This window comes from Acanthisitta chloris, unplaced genomic scaffold, assembly GCF_000695815.1.
Source record: "Acanthisitta chloris isolate BGI_N310 unplaced genomic scaffold, ASM69581v1 scaffold35765, whole genome shotgun sequence".
In the NCBI taxonomy this organism is placed as follows: Eukaryota; Metazoa; Chordata; class Aves; order Passeriformes; family Acanthisittidae; genus Acanthisitta; species Acanthisitta chloris.
Window position 1 is genome coordinate 21,801 of NW_008672710.1, and position 25,178 is coordinate 46,978.

General features: G+C 48.9%; 3 protein-coding genes across 3 annotated transcripts in view; 1 reads left to right on the forward strand and 2 right to left on the reverse strand.

Moving 5' to 3' along the window:
- The window catches only part of HID1 (HID1 domain containing), a gene marked incomplete at its 5' end in the record, with an annotated part of 18,028 nt that extends 14,386 nt beyond the window's left edge, over positions 1 to 3,642 (forward strand). The window contains 4 exons of the mRNA XM_009074630.1: positions 1,397 to 1,477; positions 1,834 to 1,925; positions 2,244 to 2,402; positions 2,865 to 3,642. Of these exons, the coding sequence (XP_009072878.1) occupies positions 1,397 to 1,477; positions 1,834 to 1,925; positions 2,244 to 2,402; positions 2,865 to 2,928 (396 nt within the window). The remainder of the gene's footprint in view (positions 1 to 1,396; positions 1,478 to 1,833; positions 1,926 to 2,243; positions 2,403 to 2,864) is intronic.
- A 3,899-nt stretch (positions 3,643 to 7,541) lies between these two features.
- Positions 7,542 to 13,122, reverse strand: OTOP3 (otopetrin 3). Its single transcript, XM_009074627.1, has 6 exons — positions 12,744 to 13,122; positions 11,528 to 11,664; positions 10,728 to 10,786; positions 9,960 to 10,078; positions 8,448 to 9,379; positions 7,542 to 7,712 (listed from the first exon to the last, which is right to left on the reverse strand). Exons 1-6 carry the CDS (start codon positions 13,120 to 13,122, stop codon positions 7,542 to 7,544), a joined length of 1,797 nt encoding a protein of 598 aa, XP_009072875.1.
- A 7,648-nt stretch (positions 13,123 to 20,770) lies between these two features.
- Positions 20,771 to 25,178, reverse strand: part of OTOP2 (otopetrin 2) — a 4,684-nt gene continuing 276 nt past the window's right edge. Inside the window, exons 1-6 of the mRNA XM_009074628.1 lie at positions 25,073 to 25,178; positions 24,460 to 24,596; positions 23,842 to 23,900; positions 23,062 to 23,195; positions 21,741 to 22,621; positions 20,771 to 20,941 (exon numbers count right to left, since the gene is read on the reverse strand). The exon at positions 25,073 to 25,178 is cut by the window's right edge and continues 276 nt beyond it. Of these exons, the coding sequence (XP_009072876.1) occupies positions 20,771 to 20,941; positions 21,741 to 22,621; positions 23,062 to 23,195; positions 23,842 to 23,900; positions 24,460 to 24,596; positions 25,073 to 25,178 (1,488 nt within the window). The remainder of the gene's footprint in view (positions 20,942 to 21,740; positions 22,622 to 23,061; positions 23,196 to 23,841; positions 23,901 to 24,459; positions 24,597 to 25,072) is intronic.

Consider the following 25,178-nt stretch of genomic DNA (forward strand, 5'->3'; position numbering starts at 1 on the left):
CTGGGGGGCTTAAAAGATGTGGTCTGGTTGGGCTGTTGAAGGCTTTGTAGTATAGGCAATGTGCACACGTGTGTGGTGCAGGGAAGCAACGTGGTTCACAAGTGCTGTTGCATCATCTTGGGTGTTTCATGTTTGTGCTAGTGACACAAGAGCTGGAGCTCTTGAGTGTCCGATGTGAGGAATACTGACAGAGCAGCAAGTGTGTAACTGCAAAGGGATGTATTCCTGATCCTGAGGTTTTCAACTTGAGTTCTTACTGCTGCTTCTTTTTGCTGTCCCTTCGGGCATGGAGAGCTCTACCAGAATCTTTGGGCTAGCTCATGCTATGAACAGTGTGTTCCCCTGAGGACTGGGCTGAGATGCTGCCCTCAGAGTGGCTTTGACTAAACTGGAATGAACACAATTCCCAAATATCCCAGGACCGGTTTTTCTTACCCTTCCTGGCCTTGCCTGGTACCAGGTGTAGGCCTGTGTTGTCATTGAGTGAGATCTTGGCTGAGGACTTGCACAAGAGAAGTTTTCTTCTTCCAGCAGCCCATGAAACACAGTTGTGGGTCTTTCCATCTGTGTCCAGCAGTTGGCTCGAGCTGTTCCCCAGTCAGAAATGACTGGCACAGCACTGTCAGCTTCCAGGGCATTGCAGCACAGCTCTGCCCCAGTCCTGCTGTTTCTGGTTGTGAAGGTGACATGTAAATGAGTCCATGCATGGAGAGGTGCAGGATGGGTGTTGGAAGGAAGGGCTGTTCCCTTTTGTTTCCTAGAAAAGTCAGCTCTAGGTTGGAGTAGTGTATGGTCAAGAGTTGGTTGCTAAAGGAAGTCTCCACTTTCACCTCATGCAGAGGCTGACAGTGATTTTAAAGGGTTGTTTCCTTCTTTCCCATCATGAATATGGAAACCCGGGTTGAGTGTGTTACTCCTCAAGAGTCAGAGGTTGTTAGGTAGGAGGTAATGAGAGCCCATCCTTGGAAAAATGCTCTTTATTTCAGGATGGACACCAAAAATCCCAGAGATACTCAGCAGACAGAGGCTGGAAAAGCTATGACCTTTAGCTCTTTCATCTCTGTGCCAAAAGAAATAAGCCTGCCTGAACTGTTCATCGGTCCTGTTTTCACTCTCCCACTGTGGATTGTTCCAGCAGAGTATTGGCAGTAGTGACTGAAGTTGTGACCTTCCACAGGGTCCTCCAACTTAACTCCAAATATTGCCACTTGCTGGGCCAAAGCATATGGATTTGGTGTATGAAGGGCTGCTGGGTTTGATGTGTTCTAGGGACAGGGTGAGCTGTCTTTCCCAGCAGTGCTCTGGAATAGCTGTGGGGAGCATTAGCAGGAAATGGGTTGTATTTCTTCCTCTTAAGTGTGATTTTATTTTGTTGTTTGTTTAAAAATAAACGTAGGAGTCATCACAATCCCGGCGGGATCGAAGGCGTCTCTCTAGTGCATCCTCCACTGGACAGTGGACTCCAACTCCTGACTGGGTAAGGGAATAAATAAGAAGGAAAAGAGTTGTGGCAGACCCTTCCCCTGCCATCAGAGAGTTTTCCAGAGCAGAATTTCCACACAGGAAATGTCTTTGACTTGTGGTCAAACTCCAGAAGTTTACTAGCATCTCTAAAGATATATTTGGTTTTACCTATTTTAAACCAACTGGTCTCCCTGAGTGCCTCATAATTCTAGTGCTCCAGGATTTATGGCATTGCTCATGTGCACTCAGTTCTTCCACCAGCTGTGTGATTTTTGTAAGTCTCATTTGTTGCAGAGATTGCAGAGACAGCTATAAAAAAAACCCTGCTGATGCAGTGCACTGATTTCCCTGCTGCTTTCCTCACTACAGGTGATGTCTTGGAAGTCCAAACTTCCCCTGCAGACAATCATGCGACTCTTACAGGTGCTGGTCCCTCAGGTGGAGAAGATCTGCATTGACAAGTAAGTCAATTTTTGGAGAGGAAGAGCTGTGTAAGGAGCTCTGTGAGATTGGCAGAGTGTGAATTTGGACGGCCCCTAGGGGAAACCTTGTAAAATATAATTGAAAGTATCAGAGGCTCGGCAGAGATGTTATTCTCCTTGCCAAACTTCTTGTTTGCCTGATTCCTTCTCCACTCTATTTACAGAGAGGGTGTGTGTTCTTGTTGGCCACAGTCGTTGGCTCTGTGTCTGTTTGTTTAGACTGATACTTCGTGCTGCAGCAGTTTTGGAGGTGTCTGTGGGACATGCTAAGGATGTTGCTGATCTGTCTCTTCACAGGGGTCTCACAGATGAATCAGAGATCCTCAAGTTCCTGCAGCATGGCACACTGGTGGGGCTGCTGCCAGTGCCTCACCCCATCCTCATCCGCAAGTACCAGGCTAACTCGGGCACTGCCATGTGGTTCCGCACTTACATGTGGGGAGTTATTTATTTGAGGTAAAACAGCTGGGTGCAGGCTGACTTGGTCTTTTCCAAACTCTTTTGGGGAGCCTGTAGAGAGAACTGCATGCACTTGGCCAGCTCTGGATTGTCTCATGTTTACAGAGGAGAAAGATACTGTTCCCTTGGAAGAGACTAGGGTGAATCAGCTGCGCCGAAACTTTGAGTGGGTGACATGGGATTGTTCTGGGAGTACTGCTTGCCTGGGAACTGGGAGCAGCAGGGAATAAAAAAGCTGCCTAGAGGGGCTGGTGCAGAGACTTCATGCAAAGCTCTGGCTTTGTGGGTTGTTGTAGATACTGTCATCCCTTTAAGGTGTTTTGTCTCTGAACCAGTGATTTCCTTTTATGCAAAGTTGAAGGCAGGCTGTGTAGGCAGCTCCTGTAATCTGGGCTGTGAGATTTGAATTCCATGTACCTGGCCACAGGGATTAAAGTGGCTGTTGTCTTTCTCTCTCAGGAATGTGGATCCCCCGATCTGGTATGACACAGATGTGAAGCTGTTTGAAATTCAACGGGTCTAAGAGAGCACTTACCTCTACAAAGAGAAATACACTGGATCTAAGGACTGCGGTGTGCTGCTTCATCACAGCTATTCCTGCATTTCACATCCAGCTGAGAGACCAAAAGGACAATCACTTCATTTACCTCCCTGTCATTTAAAGCTTTAACTGGGACCTGCTTGGACATCCCTCCCCCAGCTCACTTCTCTTCCCTCACCCTTCACCACAAATCTTGAGTAAAAGATTTCTAAGGGATTGTCCATTGTTGTGGTTGCACTAGAAATCAGACTGTTCTTAGCTCTTCTGTTACTCTTTTGCTTCTGGATGTGGTTTGGAAACCAATCTGACCCTGTCCTTGCCCTGGTCAGAGTCAGCATTTAGTTGAAGGAAACTAGCTGTAAATTGGCTGCAAGGGAGAAGCTGCTATTCCTGCAGGAGACAGGGTTTGGAAACTATAGTTACTTTCATGTGGCTCCATAAAGTTTCCAGAGCATCCCTTCTGGCTGCAGGTGTCTCCCTGGTGTCTCAGTTGCATATAGGGAAGTCTTTCCCACTCAGATGAAAGAAGAAGTTGTTGAAGGAAAACTTTGTGTCTCAGTTTTGAATCTCTCTACTCCTTTCCCAGAAAGCTGCTTAAGGAGTTCTGTTGGTGTGGCTGAGAAGTTTTTCCTTGGCTTCCAGGCCCAGCAACCTGTCCTTCATGGTGGGCTGGTGCAATGGAACATGTTTCACTTTGGAGAGCATTGCTTAATCCATGTGAGCACACAGGGAGAAAGAGAGTGGCTCAGTGAGAGCAAGGCGAAGAGACCTGACTGTTAAACTCTTTAAGTCTGCTCCCATTGACTGAAAGGACAGTGTCACCTGGGTTTGAAGGAACCATATCCTTCCATCTTTGCCTGTCAGGCTAATGCAATGCAGAGAGCCAAAGGGTCTTTTGCACACTACTGTCTAAGGCAGGGGTTTGAGGGAGGCACTCAGGGAAGTTGTAGGAGGAATTTGGAAGTCGTAAGAGGAAAAGCATCTCCATGTCAGTAGGGAGTGGAGAGTGCTGAGGCAAAGTTAATTTCTTCAGGGCATTTTGCTAGTGACCAAGTTATTGGGTCTTGAATGTATTGGGTCCCAAGCATGTGAAGTCTGGGAAGCCAGAATGAGAACTGGTGGGAAACCTGCTGTTGCTGGCTTGGCTCAGCATTGTGGGGTTATATGTTGGTGAGTGGAGACATCCTGGGGTTTCAGTCAAACGTTGTGTTCTGCTGGGAGCAGCTGCTGCGTTAGATCCACATGGTCTCTAGGTAATGAAGTGTGAGGGGTCCTGTCACGAACTGAGACCTTTCCCTCTCCACCAAAGCTTAGTCCTTGGTGCTCTTTTACTCAGGCTCTTGGGAGGATTGCTGGCTATGAACTGTTTACCACAGCTTATAGCCAGTGCCATCACTGCGTGGAAACAAGTCTCACACTTTAAAGTAAGGGATCAGGTGTGTGACACACTCTGACTTGTAACCCTGGCCTAAGTTTTGAAGCTGGAGTGATAACAATGTGACCATCCTCTCCTGGAGAGCTGCTCTAGTGTACTACTGGCTGCTGCTGGCCTGTAGCCAAGTGGTTTCTTCCCTTGGGCACTGAAAGTGGATGGAGTCCAGGCCAGTAGAAAGCTGAAATAAACCCTGAACAGTTTTCTGAAGGATAAGGAATACGTGGAATAGAGAGAGGTTATTTCCCCACATGCCTCCCATCTCCAGCCCACTCTGACACCCAGCACTGCTCCCATCCTGACCCCACCTCTGTTCAGATGTAAACTGGGTGAGGTCTCTGTTTTACTCAGAAAATCTCTTGTCTATGAGAATGTGGTTTGGTGGGGCCAATCTCTGATTGTATGGCACTTGCACCTCACAGCTGGAGTGGGGCATCCTGTGTCCCACGTGCTTGCCTGTTCCCTCCCATGGATCTGCTGGTTCTCACCATCTCTTCCATCCTCCCTTTTCTGCTTTGTTTCTTTGTGAGTTCCTCTGGAAGCCTTTTTGTTTGTTTCTTGGTGTTTAGAGTCTGATCCTTGTTCTGTGGAAATCATCAACTTGCAAACTCTTTGCTTACTTATGGAGAGAGAGAGATAAAGATTAACTGAAATGTATTGGTGTTTGGAGTCTGATCCTTGTTCTGTGGAAATCAACTTGCACTGTAAACTCTTTGCTTACTTATGGAGAGAGAGAGATAAAGATTAACTGAAATGTGCACTTGGTTGCCTTCTTTTTTCTTTTCTGTTTTTTTTTTTCTGCCCAGAGAGGTTTATAATCTTGTTTGTCTTATGCTGGGGTGATTTGTGCTACTAGGAGACCATGTGCTGGCTTCCTCTGCGGTGCTGGATTTTTTTTATAATCAGAAATGAAGATTGGACTCTGGAAACTGAGCCTGAACTGTGTGGGTTTGGCTGTTTCTGTGTCTGTGGCATGAGACATTGTCAAAGGTAACTGCCTCAAAGGGCACAAAAAAGAGCTGCATCAAACAAGATCAGATCTCCTGACTTTGTGAATCGTGTGCTAAAACCTTTGTGCAGTTGAGACCCATAAAACAGGCACCCTGGCCCTGGGGGTTGTTAGGAAAGGACATAGAGACCTTCAGCATTTATCTGACCTGTAGTGGCTGAGTTGGAGCTCATGGGCTTCACTCCTGCCTCTGCTATTCATGTCTTCAGTCTAGTCTTCAGTATTCATTCCAAAAGTTCAGTAACTTAAACCAGTATTTTATCTGATACACTGCAGACAGAATCCAGGTCATGGGTTTGCCCATGAAGTGCCATCATTGCTTGTCCCCAGGCTGTCAATCACCAGGAAGAAGGTTTGAGGTCAGACCTTAGCATGTATCTCCTCTGGATCCTGTGGTACAAACAGTGACATGAGAATAATAATTAACTTTATTGGAGCCTAATTTATCCAGCTGTTATTTCTCATGACATATTTCTGTTGACATGGGCCTAAGTACAAACACTTATTGGGCAAAGTTCATGCTCATGCAATCAGAGTTTCACAAAAAGATGCTATCACTACCTGAATGCTGAATCCTAATTCTAATTCTACTCTCATCACTGTTGCTGTCTTGGGAGAGTTTACTTTCCTAGGGCATCACAAAAAGCCTCCATAAATAGGCTCTGATCCTAAACTCATGCAGCTTCTGGGACTGACTTACAGAGGAACAGAAGCAATGATGAGATTGCCTTTTGTACCATGCTACTTTGGCCTTGGGTAAGGGTCAGGAAAGATTTTGATTGATTGTAAAACAGGCCTGCTTTTAAATCTCAGAATCACAGGATGGTTTGGGTTGGAAGTGACCTTAAATCTCATCATATTCCCACCCCTTTCCATGGGCAGGGACACCTCCCACCAGACCAGGTTGCTCAGAGCCACATATAAGCTGTGAATGCAGGAGCAGTAGGAGTCAGTTGACTTTGAGCCTGTTCTTTGGTGAGTGCAGAGCAGCGCCAGAGATTTCACAAGACACATGAAAATTCAATCTCTCTTTATTTCCATTCATCAGGCTCTGTGTTTGGGACCCATAGCTGCAAGCCCCTTTGCTCTCCCATGTGCTTTCAAATCAAGCATCCCCTACAGAACATCTACTTCTGGGTCTTTGATCAGGCACCTTGTGTTCTCTTTTGCACAGTGACCTTGTGAAATGTTTGTGGATGTGTGAAGCAGCACTGGGGACACAGTGTTGGGTTGGGGAGGGATTCACAGTGGGTTGGCAGTAGCTCTCTCTTGAACTAGCTCTGTGTGCAAGGGTGGGACCGTGGCTAGTCCACACTGGTGGTAACATCATCCATGGTAAGTAAAGATCACCCCTAGTGCTTCTCTACTGCTTCTCACCTGAGGCACGTAAAGAGAAATAGTGTTTATTCTCAGTAAGGCAATGTCATGTTGTAGCATCTATTTTTGATACTGGGAAATGATGCACACTGAACTGGTGCAAGGCTGAAGGCCTCTCCTGCTCACCAGCACTGAGAGCTGTAGCATCTTGGCATGCTGTGGGGCTTCGTCCCACAGGACTCGCACAAGCTGATGTGCCAGATGTCAGCACCAGGAGCAGTCAGACCATGAAAGCAGCTCCCAGCTTCTTTTTGAAAATGGCACATAAAAAGCATATGTTTGGTTCATTCCTGAGTGACTGTGGCTGCATGTGCTCCTGGTGTGGCTGGTGGGTCTCTCTGCTTGCAGGATGGTGGACTGGTAAGCAGTGGTGGGGCTGGTGGCCCTTCACTGGATTTTTGGTGTTCTGTGGAGTGTAGGTCAGTCTTTGTTGCTTTTGTTGAAGGCTTCTATGGCTTTCTTTTTTCTGGAAGATCTCAATAGCTGATAAAGTCCCACTTGCTGCCATACAGCATCCACTGGCAGACTGCTGCCTGCCTGCATGTGCTTCCTTAGAGCCCTGAGAGTTTGTTTATGGGCTTTGAGTCTATGGAGAAAAGAGATAATATAAACCAACCCCCTCTTCTTCCAAAACTCATAGAGAGGAGCAAGGAGAAGTCAAAGCAGAAGCTGGAGGGAAAAATCGTAAAAGCTTCCACATGCATATCTGCTGTTTACTGCACCTTTGTTCAGCACCACTGATTCTCCCTAGCCTCTGGAGGGGGGAGCCAGCTTGGCTCAAGCTGTGACATAGACCTCCAGGAGTCCTCCGACTGAGTGCATGCGGTAGAACACGCCCAGGGGCAGCCCAAAGTTCACGATGACAAACCAGGTGGAGTAGCCATAAAATGACCTTTCCAGTCCATTCTCGAAGGCAGGGTGAGCCCCAAATGTGGGCATGACCCACAGCTAAAGAGGGGTGAGGAAAAGAGACACAAGTCAGAGGGTGACAAACTGTCCCCTACCTGCACCCTAATGTCATCACTGCCTCAAGTGGTCATAAGAATATTTCAGGAGTATCAGGATTCTCCCTGCCAGGGAAGAGAAGGTAAAATCCCCTAGTTCTGCTGACTCCTTGCTATAAGTCAAATCTTGTCAAATTCCTGGAAACCTAATGAGGCATCCTCATTCTGCCCCAGCCTGCTTCATCTTTCTACAGGGTTTCACTGCTTCCCTGGGCAATTTATTCTCACTGCATTAAGTGAGATTCAAGATCTCAGAGCACAGTGTACTTTATTGGGTGAGTTTCAAGCCTGGAGACTCATGTTTGTGAAGTCACTGCTGGTGCCTCACATTTCTCCATCTTTCTCATCAAACACCCTTAATGAGCCTAATAGTTTTTTTTCCAGAGGCTAAAGTTTTGGCAAGTAAGGATTAATTCGCTGTGTGCTACCTGCACCCAGGAAATCCAGCCATGTTTGAGCTTAAGAGAGAGACCTTATCGTTATGAGAGTGGGGTATTAACAGCAAAACCAGCCTTGACTTGCTTCACCAGTAGGTTGAAATTTGGTGGGCAAAGGTGGTTTTTTTTGTCCAGAATAGCAGCCCAAGAGAAAGCCAGGGAGAGCACGTCCGGAATAACAGCCCAAGAGAAAGCCAGGGAGAGCACATCTGTGTCATAGGCCAACGTGGCACAATACTTACTATGATGTTGCACAAAACCAAGAAGAACGAGATCTCCCTCAATGCTCTTCTCTTCCAGCTCAGGTGAGAGTAGCTATGGATGTAGGACAGGGAAGCTTTCCGGATCTCCTGGCCCAGCTCTATCACGCTTACTCTTCTCTGGTTGTAGGTTTCATGATTCTGCTCATCTTTAGTATCCTCCTCCTTGCCAGGAGATGTCTGTGTGTGCTCCTGTTCACTGCTCCTCGTGGTTTCCTCCTCACCAGGTAGCTCTGCAGCCACTGTGTGCTGCCCAACGTGTCCTGTGTGTTTGGCCTCAGGGGCCGCTACAAAGCGCTGCCGGTGGAGCCCATCAATGATGAAGACATTTTGGGTGATGTTCTGAAAGATAAGGAGGACTGAATAGGACAGGATGAGACTGTTCAACAAGTCCCCAGGGTCAGTGGCCACAAGGGCCACAATGGAGAAGTAGGACATGCCTATCTGGCCTAGGGCCGCTCCCATCAACAGGATCACGTCCAGGCTGCGGGTTGGGTTTTTCAGTGTGTCCAGTTCCTTTTTCTCCAAGGCATGGATAATTGTCCCAATCACTGCACCCACACTCATCAGGGGCAGGAGCACAATGTAGTAGGAATAATACATCACGAAGGTCTGGCGACTGGGGACCAAGCCAGTGGTCTGGATCTGGTACAACATGAAGACACAGGTCCCAATGATTACAGCAGCAGCACCCAGCAGTGGCCCAAAGACCACCCCGTGGACCTTGAATTTGGGCTTGGTGTCAGGGACGTGGTGGTGGGTGATGCGTCTCCCCACGTTCTTCCACATGACGTACAGCACAGAGCAGCAGACCAGGCAGTACTCGGTGTTGAAGGGGTAGAGCAGGATGTAGCCCTTCTGGAAGACTTTGCACATGGTTGTGTTTGGGCACGTGCACAAGGTAGTCTCGTTGCCTGAGGAAGAGGAAGGCGACAAGAGGGAGATGGCCTGGATTTCATGGCTATTTGGGAGTTTCTTATGTGCAGGCACAACATCAGTAGGAATTTAAGTGACTACTGCTTAGTCCTCAAGGCTGTGAGGATTCAAAATAACAGGGATTAGCAAATGTCTTTTCCTACCTATGGTCAACACCGTGGGTGCTGGATGAGAGACACTTCCTTCACAGCAAAGCCACCTCTGTCTCTACCCTTGGAATATTAGTTTCTACTTTTTTCCCCCTGTATCCTCAGACAGAAGAGCACAGCAACTACATGAGTCTCTTCTAGTCTGTCAGTCTTGTGCTTGCAGTTAAAGGTGAATGTGAGCAAAAATACTAATCAATGGTGGACTTTTCTAGCTCTCAGTTTCAGGGTTTCATAGGAGATCCCCTCCCTCCTGGTGAAGTTCTTCCCTTGCAGCCTTGAGACAACCTCCAGTGATAGGGAAGTTGCAGCATTTGAGGGAACTGGTGATATCTGAATCACTGAAGTGTTGTATCCCTAGAATTCACCTGTGTCAGCCTGACACAAATGGGGATGTGAAAAGGAGCCTTGCCTGCAAATCGCCGTTCCACCTCACGCAGCTGAGACTCGATCTCCATGTGGATGGTGTCGTTGGTCACGGCCAAGAGCCAGAGGAGGAGGTTTGTGGCTATGGTCAGCATCAGCCCACACCTGGGAGGAAAGACAGGCATTTGTACAGTGTGGAGGTGATTTCCAACCTGTGTGTCCATCAGCCTTGCAGTGCTGCCCTTTGCTTCTGGGTGACCCATGCACAGATGTGTGCACACAAGGTGTGTCTGTCCCTGCTCTGTGTGGGCATTGGTGTGTGACTCTGCACACACAAACATGGCTGAGTATCTTCCCAGTTGGCCATTTCCAAAAGAGCAGGGCAGGCAACGCCTGGTTTGCTGGCGAAACTGGCCTAGTCTGAGACACAATGATCTTAGAGGTCTACTCCAACCTTGATGATTCTGTGATTCTCTCTCCCAGTGATAGGAATGGGAAGGCCATCCCATCTCATCCTCCAGTCTATGAACTGCTCCCTGAGCCAGGCAGCAGGAGAACATTTGGGAGGAAGGAACAAGCTTTGCAGCAGTCCAAGTCACAAGGGAAAACCAAAGGCAGTTGGTGGGCCCAGGTCAGTGGAGGGGGGATAACTCTGGTCAAGGCATAGCTTGTTTCTGTGTGACCCAGAATATAGAGTCTGTAGGATCAGATGAAGAAAGTCCTAGCAGGAATAAAGGATAATAATGGAGATCACAGGCAGAAAGGAAGAGTTTCTTTAGAGCAGCAGAAGGCAGTTTTTTCTCCCCTTTTTTACCTGGTGAAGTTGTGCTGAACTTGAATGCAGTCCTTAGAGTGATGCCACAGGAAATAAGCCTGCAATGGGTGAAATAATGACATGAGCAGGGTGAAGCTGAGAGCTGGCTGCACATGGGGTGCAAAGGGACAGCTAGACAAGAAGGTACAGGTCCAAGTGGGAGCAAACCTGTCTCTGTGCAAGGGCATGTGTGCACCTGCATCTCACCTGCTGCACTGAGGCAGGTGCTGGCATCCCTAGGTGAGTGCAGCATGTGTTTGCCTGCACTCAGGGCTGATCCAGGAGCTCTGTCCTCCTCTGTCCTGTACATATGGGTATTTGCTGCTTAAGTAGTTTACTTTTCAAACATGGCTTTGGGGCTGGAAAGAAGAGGGTTGGCATTGGAGTAACAAGGTGCAAATGGTGTGAGATATTGTTGTGTGCAAGGGATTTTGTTGGGAGGGTGGACTGGGAAATCCAGAGAGAGGGTCTCAGACTGGTACAAAGACATCTCTGGTGTAATTTGAGCTTTCTTCTTTGTCTCTACTTTGATGCTTCAAACCAAACTCCTCTGGATCCTACAATATGTCAGATTGCTGGAATGATTTCTTTCTGAATCTTGCTCACTTGTCTCTTGATGTGGTACATGAGGAGTGCAGGTAGTATCTGAAATGTGTGTAATACTTTAATGCCTTCAATGCTCAGGAGAGTGCCCTGAGTGCACCCACATTCCCAAGTCTCCTCACTTCCCCCCAACCCCTGGGCTCCCAGGAATGGGACAGAGGGAATAAGCAAGCTCCCAGAAGGGTAATATACAGTACCTGTGTGCAGATAAAAATAATTCCAATGGCAGGGAACAAAATTTCCACCCTGGATTTGCAGTGGATGAGGATTGTGCTGTAGCCTATCTGAAACACATTCAGGAGGATGCTGAAACCACCAAACAGCAACACTGACCCTGGGCAAAGAGCAAAGCACCAGTAAATAAACAAAGACATATCTGTGGAGCATCTGAGCTTGGCTGGGGACTGGAGATGTTGTGCAGCTTGGATTGGTGTGGGATTGGAAGCCTTCCTGCCTGGCATTGTCCTGATTTTGAGAGAAGGGGACAAAGAGGACCCTAATTCCTGAACCCGGTTCTGTGCTGGTTTAAGGTGTTCGGACAATGCAAAGTATTTTCTTTTGCTTGGACACAAGGCAGGAACAGGGTTTGGGGGCTTTTATGTACAAGCTGGAGTGACAGAGGTGAGCTAATGGTGGGTGATGCTTTCTGCCTTGCAGAGAAAATCTGAGATGAATCCAGGTCTGCTAAGGCTTTTGGCATCAAAGTCTCCTGGAGCTGTCTCTCTTTGATTGTTTCTCCCTTTTGCCTTGGACACATCTCTGCAGCTTTAGGTACTCAGGTACCTTGCAGCTTACTTCTCTAATTCCCTATGCTTAGTTGACACCCCCATGCCTAATTAGAAATTCCGTAATAGACCAGAGGCAGGGCTGCTTGGAGAAGTGTAATTTCTTAAAGTGGGGCAAATACTGATGGGAAATCTCCCAGAAAAGCCTGTGTGTCACTGGGGTGTGACTCACTGGGCAGAAATCTTCCCCTGGCAACAAGGCTGGTGTGATGGCAAACAAGGATGAGGATGGCATGGGGCCACTGACAGCCTAGGAGGGCAAACATGGTGATTCCTCTCACTTTGCAAAGTGCTCCTGTCTAAAACCTTTCCTATGTCTTTCCCACAGTGCTCAGTTGCTGGGCTGTAGGTGGGATATGCCTGGATTGTTCTTTGGGGAAGGACCACGGAGTGAAATTGGGACTGGAGGCTGAAGGCTCAATTCAAGCCTTTCCTGGCTTCTTTGTTTCCTCTCCATGGCACTCACTGTGTCTCTGCCTTCCCTCAGCCTGACAGGGCACTAGGAGACTTCCAACGCCCTAACTGCATCTCCTGTGGCTTCTAGCTCTTCTGGTAGTAGGGGAAGAATTTCTTTACCTTCCAAGCCCTGGGAAGAAGGCATGAGATGAGAAATGCAAGCAGAATTTACCCCTAATCCAGATGGCCCCAGCGTGGGAATCGCGGTAGAGCACCGCGTGCGGCTGCCGACTGGTGCCCAGCAGGTAGTAGATAATCCAGCACAGGCACACGACCTTGAGGATGGAGAGCAGGATCCAGACATCTGCCAGCGTGATGGCCACGTGATTGAAGATCATGCAGCAAATGAAGGCACTGCCCAGAAACACCACGTTCATGGCCAGCAGCCCTGAGAAGAGCTGCCCAGCCTTCTGAGCTTGCCTGTCCATCTGCTGCACCGATGAGCAGTGACGGTACAGCCAGAACTTCTCATAGTGGATCTTGGGGGTGTCTACTGGGGCTGATCTGCTCTTGCAGTGATGGCAGGGCCTGGAGACTTTCTTGCCAGACATGGCTCATCTGCCTGGGGGTCACTTGCTGCAGTGAAAAAAGGAGAGGTATAAAGGGGGGACATGCTAAGATGAGAAAGGTTATGTGCTCTGCTGTGAATGCCACTCGTGTGATGACCTCCCTGTCTTGATTCACAGCTTCCTGTGCACCCTCCAGAAACTGGACGAGGGGAAAGAGATTGGTGTTTAGCCCATGTTAGGCATTAAAAATTTCCTGGTGGCCATAGGCATTGCAGGGCACTGGGGAAAGGCCCTTCAGCCAGAAACTGTCCAGACACACCTGAGCTAAAATGGGCATTTGATGGTGCTGCTTTGCCCCACCAGCATTTGAAGCTGTTGGGACAAAAGGTGCCCAAACAGTTCCCACCCTCACCTTTCAAAGCTCTTCCACACACAGCCCAGGATTCAGGTTTACTCCTTTCCCTTTGTTGCCTTAAGGATTAGGTGGAAACGCAGAGCAAGCTCAGACCTGCTCTAAAACTCAGAGCTGCTTGATTTTTAGTTGATGGGTTCAATCTCTGCCTTGCGTTTTGGGCTGTGAGAGTCACACCCCACTCCTTGGACAGTTGCACACATTTGGGCAGAGCTGGAGAGAATAAATAGAGGGTCTCTAAGGTTTGATCTAAGCTGCCTGGAAAAGATTCAAGGTCCCACCCAGGAGGTCTGAGACTGGCACACAGTTAATACATAGTTTTCTTTCTTATTCTACTTGTAGCACAGAGCTGTGAGGATACTGACACAGAGGAGTTTGGGGGATTGAACTCCAGAGCCTGGGAGTTTTCCCATCCAGCTTTTGGGAAAATCTTGGTAAGATCATATTGCTCAAGGGAGAGAAAACAGGTGAGATCAGCCTTTATAGATTCGGCACAGGGAATGACTGGAGGGTGGATGGAGTGGAATCACCCCCTGAGATGTGTTTGAGGGTGGGGGGGAATTGCATTCCAAACTTAAACATTCTGTGATGTGTAGTCTTGGGGCTTTGGGCCAGTTGTCTGAGAAGGGGTTGAAACTTAGCGTTTCCCTCTTCTTTTGCATGTGCACTGAGATGCTGTGTCTCCCCTTGGTCTGTGGGGATTCAGTGTGCTCCTGTTAGTGGAGATCGATCCTAAGATCTTCCCCATTTGGCTCCAAAATTCTCCTAACTTAGTAGCACAGGAGCAAATACCCTTCCCTCTCCTTTTGCCATAACTTGTCTGCATCGAAGGGAGGGGAGAGGCCATAAAATCAGCAGGATCAGACGGAAACCCATCCAGGCTGCATCAGGAGGTACCCGAGTGCTGCACACACATCTGCTGCGATGGACCCAACCCCTTGACCCCACAGCTGTGTGCTCTGGGGAGCAGCTGAGCCCAGTCCTTACCTGCCTGCAGCCTCCTGCTGCCTGCTGAATGGGAGCTGCTGCTGGCACAGCCTCGGATACAGCTGATCTTCAACCACTGGCTGGAGTGCCACCAGGATAGATGTGAGTCTCCGATGGCCCAAGGAGCAGACAGGAGCCGTCAGGGCACTCCTCACTAAATGTGGCCTCTGCTCCCAGCCCATTGATTTATTTTTTTTCCACCTTGTTTACTTTAGGTCTATTATTGTCATTACAGTAATTACTCAGTGAGAAGCTCTCAGATCTGCCACAGGCAGCCAATGGGGATCAGCTCCTTTATACACCTGCTGTGTTGTCCCATGTCAATGGGCTCAGCTCAGGATGTGCCAACTGGTAGAACCACAAGTAGTGGTGACTAATTTGTGCCATGGCTCGGGCAGGTGTAGAGCTAATCTCCTGGCACAGCCTTGTTTTGGGAGTGCTTAGCCACACTGGTTTGGCCAAAATCCACTTGAGTTCCCCACTCCCTTGTTTTCAGGCAGACCCTGAGTTATTTTTTCTCACCTGTACCATTACTTTGTGCTTTTATCTAGGGCACAGATACCCAAACTGACCCAAAAGGCAAAGCTCATGGTCCAGCCTGGGTGCAGAGACAACACCAGTTTGATGTATTTCTGGCAGAAAAGTGCTGCTTTTGGGGGTGACAGCTATGACCTATTAATGCTGACTTCAGAGCAGGACCCTCATGTGCCAACCTCATAGGCTCACCAGTGCAGAGTTGGGGGTGCTTTATGTTCAAGCTGTGCTGTCCTTGATCCCTCTCCTGTTGCAGGGCAACCTGTTTCTGTCTTGGGACTCTGTGGTGAGCTGATCCCCCTGGTTTTGTGGCTGGTAACAGGGATTCAGCATTTCAGTCTGAGCTGGTGATTTTAGAGAGTCCATCAAGAGAGCATAGACCTTTTCATGGAAGGAGAGGATTTAGTCCTGTGTCCCAGGGTGAACCCTCAAGCCCTGAGGTCCTTACAGCCAGCAAACACGTGAGTTGGGAGTTCAGAGCCATGAAACACTTCCCAAGAAACTGATTGTTGGTAGGAGTGGGTGGGGGAGCACAGGTTATCGTTCATGGGGATGTGACGAAAGGGATGGAAAACAAGAGTGAAAGGGGCCCATTTCTCCTGGGTGAGAACACCCAGTGTGTGGTGGTGTAGCCGTTGTTTGATGTCTGTCAGCAAAAGGGTCATGTTTAATGTCTGACCAAACCCTTGCACTGCTGTGGTGGAGCTTGGGCACTCTGCTCTGGGCAGGTGTTCATGAATACCCATGGCTGGATTTGTTCTGCCTTCCCCCAAAGCACCAGCATCTCCAGCCTGCTTGGACAACCATATCCTTGCTCCTTGCTTTCATGTTCTGGGATGCCCTGAGTGCAATCAAGCATTTCTCCAAGCTCTGTTCTAGAGTTTAGCAGGGAACTGGCATCTCCCAAGAGCTATTTGGTGATCTCTGTTGACCAAAACCAATGATTTCTGTGCAGGACCTTAACAAACTTGCTGTTTTTCAGTGCTGTGGCCCTAAATTGGGGTGACCATGCAGAACTGGGAAATGAAGGCCAGGAGCTGTATGTATGCTGAAGTTTGGGTGAAATTGGAAGGTTTTCCTTCAAAGATGGGCCTGAAATAAAATGTTGGTTCCTGCTGTGCCCCAGTGGTTTTGCCAGTGGGTCTGTGCCTGTGTGTTGCAAAGATAAGGCATTCTTCCTAGCCTGACTTGCCCTACCCTGGCTTTGGAGCTGAAATTGAACCCAGAGGAGTTGTAAAGCCGTGGGAGGTCAGTTAATCCTCCTAATCTGGCCTTTCTTTTGAAGAAGAACAACTGCTTAACTGGAATGTATAGATATAAATTCAACCAAGTCATTAAACAAGCAGGCATGCAGGAGAGGGGCAGGAAGGGAGAGAATGAGTCAAACTAGCTCTATTGATTGCAGAAATCTCTACCCTGGAGAAGCTGCCTTTACTCAAAGGCTGGGAGCAAGCTGGTAAACGTTAGGAGTGCTGTTTGCCCCTCTGCTATCAGCAGTGAGCTTATTAATAGTGTTATCTGTGCACTTCGCAGTAATAACACACAGGTTGGGCCAAGCGGATCTGTAAACAGGACCAGGGAGGAAGGAGGTTTGTGCCCATCCGCTGTGTTTGCCCAAAGGCCACCTGAGGAAAGCGGTGCCTCACATCTCCCTGGCCAGCCCACACCCTTCCTTCACCACTGATAACCGTGTTGATGACGTCTCCTGCAGGGCTGGTGAGTGTGAGACTTCTGGGGTGGCTGCAAAGACCAACCTCGTCCAGCACGGGTGAGAGTGAGCTGTGCTGAGCCACCCCAGTTCCATCCCTCCATCCCCTCCATGGGCTCTGTGGGTATGTGCTGGCTCCACTCTGGGCATGGCTCTGTGTTTTCCCTGCTGGCCCTTGGTGCGTGTTGCTTTGACCTCCTGCCAAGATTGAGCTGCTCCTTGCTGCTAAGCACCACTGCCCTGGTCCCTGGGAAGTGCCTCATCCACCACCACCTCCTGCCCTGGCTCCCAGCACACCCCTGAGCTGGTCCTGCTCACAGGCTGCACCTTGCCTTGTGCTGCAATCTCATCCCTCATCTCCAGCCTTGTGATCTTCTCAATCCATCCATTTTCCATCTGCTGCACTGACAGATAATAATTAACTTGGATTCCTGTCCTGTCCCTGACACACCTCAGAGCAAATCACACAAATAAAGGTGTTTTGTTGTGGCTTTTTTCCCCCCCTAATAAAACAAATCTCACCCTCAAATAACAGATGATTAAGAAGCAGAGGAGGGGAAGATGCCTCAGTTCTGGCCTTGGAAATGGCCTCCCCTGCACTTGCAAGCAGTGATTTGTGTCTTCATCTTCTCTCCTCCTTGCTGCTCTCCCTTGCTGGCTCCAGCATTGAATCCTTCAGGGCAGGGTCTGAATTGGGACCTTTTTGGCACTCGCACAGTGGCTCAAGTCCTGGAACTGGAGCTCCTGAGCTTGACCAGAGCAGAGCTCTTTACCCTGGCATCCCTTGAGGACTGATTTTTATTGGTGAGGTTCACAGCTCCCACCAAACCCTGTGGCACACTGGTGCTCAGATCCCTGGGCAGCCAACATGGATTTTATACCAAACCCAGTGACACTGGAAGCTGTTGGACAGACATCAGAATCCTAGGGCAGCCCTTTGCTTTCCTGTAGCTCTTCCTTTGCAACAACTACCATTTAAACAGCTACCCCAAAGAGGCACATTGCTGTCCTCATTCCCCATCCCCTAATGCAGATTGGATCTCTGCTCCATAATGCTGCAATGGCAGGAGCAGTCAGCAGGATGCTTCCTTGGGGCCCTCTGCTCTGACACAGGCTTTCTGCTCACCCAGCTCCAGTGCCTCAGTTTCCCTCCTTCCAGGCCTGGAAGACGGAACTACCAGCAGTGTTTTTCCACAGGGATCTGTCACGTGTACAAATAACTGAATGGGACACTTCGTGTTACTCGGGTACTCTGTGTATCCTCCTTCCATCAGGGAGAGATGGAAGCCCTCTTTAAGTGGGCTGTGAGGAGCTGTGCCCTGGGTCTGCAGTGATGCTCAGCATCAGCTGCATCACTTGGCATTGGGGAGTCCCAGGGAAGGGCATGGATCCATGCAGTTAGGATGTGGCAGTGCCTGCTCAGGGGTGCACCTGGGTTTGGGTGACATGCCTGGGACACTGGCTGTGCCAAGGAGTTGCCCAGGGATATTTGGCTGGTCCTCCATCAGCCTTGAAGCACATCCCCTTGCACAAATAATTGATCAGGAGCTGATACCTTCTAGCAGACAATCCTTGATCACATAACTGGGCTCATGTTTACAGTGGAGTTGTCAGTGAAGTTTGGGGTTTCATTTTACCTTTTGGGCTGTGTGTGCTCACTTTCTGTCCCCATTCTCAGTATATAGATATGCTTCACTGGTTGTTTCCCAATCCACTGCCTCTCCCAGGATGCATGTTTGTGTCTGGAGGGCAGAAGAGCACCACAGCCCTCAGCTGGAAGCCTCTGCCATCCCTGTGTTTGCAGCCCAGAGATGCCTCAGGTTAGGGATCCTTGTGTAGCTTGTGCTGTCCTCAGAGCTTTTGGTTTATTCTGATACTATTGTAGTGGGATGTTGTGGTTCCTACTGACCCACCACCCTGGAGTGGTTGATTTGGGATTACTGCCTGTATCAGTGCTGCTTGGGCTGTTGGGAGTTCTCCATCCACCCATCCTGATTTTATTTAGCCCCAGGATTGCCCCTACAGTCACTATCCAGGACAAAAGAGCAGTTCAAAGTCTGCTCTGCTTGACGTGGTGCACCCAGCCCTGGGAACCTGGGCCCAGGCACCAGGAAAAACACGTAGGAAGAAACCCAGTGTGCCCCCCAGGAAGCGAGTAGGTGATGAAAAGTGTTTTCTGCCCCTGTGTGAGCTCAGCAGCTTGGGCTCGAACAATGTGTAGGGCTGGACGTAAGACTGACGTCTGTGCACTGCTTACGTCTCTTTTCTGACTTAATTTCAACTGCAGGAGCCACAGATTAATATGGCTTTTGTTTTAGGAAAGGTAAGGTTTCTAGAGAGAGATTTTATCTTTACCAGATCGATGGTAAAAATAGAGCCAGGCCCTTGCAGGGTTGGTGGGGCTGGGAGAGGCTCCTGGGCTAGCGAGGAGAAGGACTGACACATCCAGAGATGCTGGATCAGTGCAGGGCAGGGAAAATTGGGGTTTGCCCCATGTTCTATCCACCTCAGAGAAAGGCTGTTGGCAGGCAGGGACACTGGTGTCAGACCAGCCAGAGGCACTGGTCCCTGCTGGTTTGGTGATCTGGGTTTGGAGGGGGAAGGTGGTTTGAAATACGTCAGCCTGGGCTGGCAGGTGGAAAATTGCATCACTCCACTTCAAGTACCATGATTTCCATTTATTATTTTTAGTTTGGTGGATGCACACACACCCATAGGAAAAGCCTTGATGATTTCTGTCACCTCTGCAGTGTTTTTTATTAGAATGATTAACCTGAATGGAACCATAAACCCTTTATTGAAACAATTAAAACCCTGATGTCTCAGGGTGCAGACAGAGCTCAGCTGTGCCAATTTGGCATGCAACCTCCTGACCTGGCAGTGTGGACTTTGAGGCTCCACTTGGACTCTGGGTGCATTTCAACCTCCTGCAGCCCATAACTCCTGCTCTGAAAGTTCGCTCAGTCATACAGTGGCTCATGGAGAGCTGCAGGCACCCAGAAACAGGGTCCCAGGGTCTGGGCTGTGCTCACAGCCTCAAAGCACACACAGGCTTGAGGGTGCAGCACCAGCATCCCTTCAGGGCACAGGAGATCAAATTGGCCATGGTATTGCATTGATTTCTGTGTCATAGGGTCCCTTCAGGAGTTCAGTGTTACAGTGAAAATCAATAAATAACTTTACGTACAAAAAATGTTCATGTATTTTTAAAAAATCATTGTCTATTAAAAAAAAAAAGAGAAAAGAAAAAATCTATCATCCCCCAGACTGTATTGCCCATATCATCTTTTTGATTCTTGAGCCCTGATTCAGGAAAGCTGAGAAAAAAGTGTGCTAGAGCAATCCCATATCAGGACCAGCCCAGGATGACACACACAGCTCTCCTTGGGAAGAGGAGGCTGCAGTGATGCCTCCCTGGAGAGGAAGGAAAACAGCAGGGACTGGTACAGGGAAGGGTCAAGAAGGCCCGTACACATGGGCAATACAGAGAGGAAAGATCAAAATGTTTCCCAAAGCCTTTGGTGATCACCAGTTTGTTTTTCACATCTCTGCAGGGGAGTGATTTCCGACTGGCCGTACCAGAAGATGAAGTGTTTTCCCTTTCTGTGCCTTCCAGGCCTGTGTCAGCCCCTCGTACCCTCTGGCTCTGTGTGCAGCCTCCAACTGCCCCAGGGCACCGAGCACCCACTGGAGAGTTCATCAGTGGCATGGAGTGAACAGGCTCTGCAAAGGAAGGTGAGTCTCTGCATGAGCCAAGGGTGATTCCCATGACCCTGCTCTGGACATTTTCCTTTTTTTAATCTGTTTTCTTTTAAGCTGTAGGAACTTCAGACACACACAGGCACATCCACACACAAGTAGCAAAAATAAAATCTGGACTATGTTTGGATGATCTTCACTGACAGTACATAAACACCCCAACAGTGCAACGGGACATGATTCAGGCAGTGCTGGAGACTCTTTGGGACATCTGGGTGGTCTCCCAGCCCTGGAGGAGGAAGAAGGTGGATTGCTTGAGGAGGATCTCATCTTCCTTGTGAAGGAGTTCTCTAGGACACGATGTAGACCTCCAGCAAACTGGCCACTGCGTGCATTCGGTAGAAGATCCCAAAGGGCAGGCAAATGTCCACGATGGCTGGCCACATGGAGTCCCCATAGAAGTTCAGCTCTGTGTCATTGTCAAACTGGGGCCGGGCACCAAAGGCTGGCATGATCCAGAGCTGTTGGAGGAAATGGGAGAGTAACATCACAGTGAGAAATGTGTGGGGTACAGCAAGCACCTGCAACCACAGAGGTGGGCAAAGTGTGACATTCCAAGCATGGGACCTGTGCCAGGAGCCTGTCTCTGCATTCAGACCAAGCATGGTCTAGTGCTCTACCCTAAGCCCAGTCTGTGCTCAGAGACAGACTTGAACCAAGGGCTGAAGCACTCACCAAGGGAAGAACTCGAGCATGTTCTATGCTAGCAAGGACCTGGCCTGTGCTGACCCTGCGGATGGAACAAACGTGGGCAGGGCTCAGCTGGAGCAGCTTGGCCTCCCCATGCCATGTACACTTGGCTCAGAAGCCCAGCCAGCATGTGTGTCTGGTTGCATGGGGGTTGTCAGCTCATTCTCTGTGAGCTTCTGTGTGAAATCAGTGTGAGGACAGGATGTGACTGACTAGTTGAGGATTTGGAGGTTCTCTAGAAACATAACATGTTTGGCTTCTTTGGATGTGCAGCTGTAATCCTACATTTCTCTTGCAGGGAACTGTGGTCCCCTGGCTGCTCATGAAAGGGAAAACCCCAGCTGAGGTTGTCAGTGACCAGGTTCTCCTCACAGCAACTGGGATCAGAGGTTGGACTTGAGTTTTTTTAAGAGGCAAGGGAATCACAACTCTGCACTTATAGTGTGCTCTCTGTACAGTGGAGGCACAGAAAGGGCTGTTTTTGCATGGGCCACATCCTTTCCTTCACAGACACTTCTCCCTTGTGTTTGCTCCCCTCTTCCCACCCCAACAAACTCTGCGTGTACTCACTATGATATTGCTCAGCAGGAGGAACATGGAGATCTCCCTTAAGAGTTTCCTCCTCCATTTCTCCTTCTTCGGGGCAGTGAGGGGCCGCACGGGTTCAGAAGGACACGTAGCTTCAGGGCCAGAGGCAGTGCCAGGGGCCAAAGTGCTGCCACTGTCAGGCACTCTGAGGGACACTGCGTTGATGTTGACAAAGGTGAGTCCATAGAGATCCTTCTGGTGCTTGTAGTCTTCCTTGGGGGGCTGCCGGTGGAGGCCTTCAATGATGAAGATGTTCTGGAAGGTGTGTTGGGCAATCATTAGAAGGGCATAGGTGAGGTTGAGAGCACTGATAGTGTCCCTTGGTGTGCTGGCTACAATGGCCACAATGGAGTAGTAGGAAATGGCATATTGTCCCAAGGCTGCACCCATCAGCAGGGCCACGTCCAGGGTCCTGGTTGGGTTCTTGTGCCGATCCATGTCCCTCTTGTCAAACCGGTAGATGACAGAGCCGCCAATGCAAAGAAGACACATCAGGCTCAGACAAACAATGTTGAAGATGTAGTACATGGTGAGTGCTTGGTTCTTCTTGCTGGATTCAGTGCTGGAATTTACCTGCACCTCATAAAGAATGAGCACTCCCAAACCACTCACCAGAACAATGAGGCCCAACATGATGCCTACAAAGAAGGTCCTTTGGAAGAGCTTGAACTTCAGGTGCTGAATGTGATGGGAGTGATGGTCTATGAAGCGTCCAACATTCTTCCACATGACATAGACCATGGCAGAGGCAAAGAGGCTGTATTCAATGTTAAAGGGGTACAGCCAAAAGTAGCCATTCTTGAAGATCTGGCAGATTTGGCTGTTGCAATTGCATTCATCAACTGCACTACTTCTCATTCCCACTGAAACGTGATAAAAACATAGATGCAGTGGCATTAAAACAAGGAGCCAGAACTCATCATCAGCCCTGAAGAACTAGATGCTTAGGGTCAGTGAAAAACAAGACCAAGGACAAAAGACTATGTGACCACTTTGAAAGCAATGACACTTCAACCTCAGCTTTCCGGTGCCCATGTTCTTTCTGGAGTTAGGTGGCAGGTTAAATCTCTCCTTTTCCATTCCTTCTTCATTCCTATCCCATTTGTTCAGAGTCTTTCACCTTTCTAACTCCTCTGTAATACAGGTTAAGAAATGAACCTTCCTTTTAACAAACCAGCTGTGCCAAAGGCACCTCCAGCTCTAGAGAGGCCTTCTGGAAAGGGATAAAACCTGACTTGCAGAACAATTTCTACCTCATGGACTCCCTCCCTGGACCAAATGGCTTCACAAATGAGCAAATTACCTTTCAGGAGCCACCTGAAGATTTCCTCTGTCATGTTCTTCTTGAGCTTTGAATGTGCTTTGTGAACAGACTCATCTGTCACTGCTGACATCCACACTGCTAGGTTTGTTGTCAGTGTTAGCATCAAGCCACACCTGCAGCAGGAGGAGAAGGTTTGTGAGATTAGAGCAGTGGCTCTAGGCCATGTTGCTCCCATCCATGGTATAGGTGGGGACAGAGGGACTGTAGGAGCTGCTAGAAGTAGTGTGAGGACTCCAGGGGTCCAGGCTAGAAATCCTGACCCTTGCTTTGCTGCCCTCTCTCCTTGCTTCCTATTTTTTGTCCATGCTCATGACAATTATCAAGGCCTGATTCCTGTTGTTCGTTTTAGAAGAGCTTCTCAATAGTGAATAAATGAATAGACTTGGATTGGTTTCCAGTAGATCCAGCCTTGCAAAAGTGGACAAGAACCTGTTTCAGCCTGAGGCTTGCCCACTGCATTGTTATCTTCCCCAGAGAAGCAAAAGTCAGCTATGAATCATTTTATTTAATAATAATTATTTATTTAATACTATCTGCTTTGAGTAATGCTTGTATTTTTGAATTGAATCCCAACCCTGCTAGATCCACAGGTCATTAACCTCAACTGCTAAGGATCTAAGGCTAGCTGGAGACTGAGCAGGTTTAGTTTTGGGCAGCACTGAGGGAGGTGGAATTATCCCCTTGTCGTATCTTAGCTGTGTGAGAGAGTACAGCAGGTTTGTGGTGGGGCAGTGGGATTCAAAGGGCAGCAGTGCTCACCTGGTAACATTCAGGTGTACATGGATGCAGTCCTTGGCAGAAACCCACAGGAAGTATGTCTGGCAGGGGCAAGGAAAAGAGTCGTTATTTCCAACAAAACAAGAAGACAAGTCACATCATTCTGAAGGAGGGATCTCCCTGCTCAGCAAAGATGACCATTTGCTGGATGTTCTTTTCTTTGCTTCCACTGCCATTGCTCTGCCCATGACCAATCCTTGTTCCTGCCTAAATTGTCCCTCTATGACCTCCTCCCTCCTTGGCACTGTCCTAGAGCAGGTGGTGCTCTGTGTATGACCTCAAACTGCAAGTCAGTCTGTGCCCTGATTGTCCTTCTCCTCCTCCGTTCTTCACAGGGAAAGGAGGCCTGGCTGGCTGGGAGCTGCTTAGAGTTTGTGACAAAAACGTCACAGGATAGGAGCAAGTTTAAATCAATGCCTTGAAGTGAGTTGCCACTGCTGGAAGTTGTGGTTGGAGGGAGATACGTGGGCTGGGTGGGAGCTGAGTTAAGCCCTTGCATTTGCTGCAGGGGCAGTTTAGCTATGACCATGAAATCAGAGCTCCTTCCACTGGTGCCTCTGTCTCTCTACCCCTCCCCAAGTCAGAGCACAACCATCTCACCTGGACAACCACAAATATTGCTTGCACAATAGGGTAGATGATTTTGATTGCAGACAAGCAGCTGTAAAAGCTGGAGTAATATCCTATTTTGAATACATCCATGACAAGGCTGAAAATGGCAAATAGGATCAGGCCTCCTGTTGATGAAAAAAATATCTGTCGTTGGACAGGTGTGTGCACATGTGGACTAGTCCAAAGAGATGAGAGGAAGAAGAAGAACTGTTGCCATGGAGAGGTTTTGCTTCTACCTGTTTTTCCTTTCCCAGCACCCAAATCATCTTGGCACCAATGGAATCATATAAGAATTTTGGCTGGAAGTGATTTCCAATCAACCCTGTACTCTGGGGCTAACAGCTCTTGCAAGAACAATGGCAAGGCTGGGAAGAACCTGGTTTAAATTACCAAGAGCCCTGGTGGATACAGAGAGCTGGCAGTGAATCCACTGGAGGGAGCAGGAACTGACCTGAAGCAGGGCATGGTGCCATGCCCCGGCGCAGGAGGAGGAGCAGGAGGCTGTACCCAGAGAGTTGTTGCTTCCCTTGTAATAACTGATGCCCCCATGAACTGTCCACCCTGCATCTCCCCTCCAACCCCTGCCCCAAAGAGCACCTACCTCTCAGCCAGATGGGCCCAGCATGGGTGTCCTTGCAGAGGATGGCACCAGGGCATCGGGAGGTGCCAGCGAGGTAGAAGACGATCCATATGATGACTATCAGCAT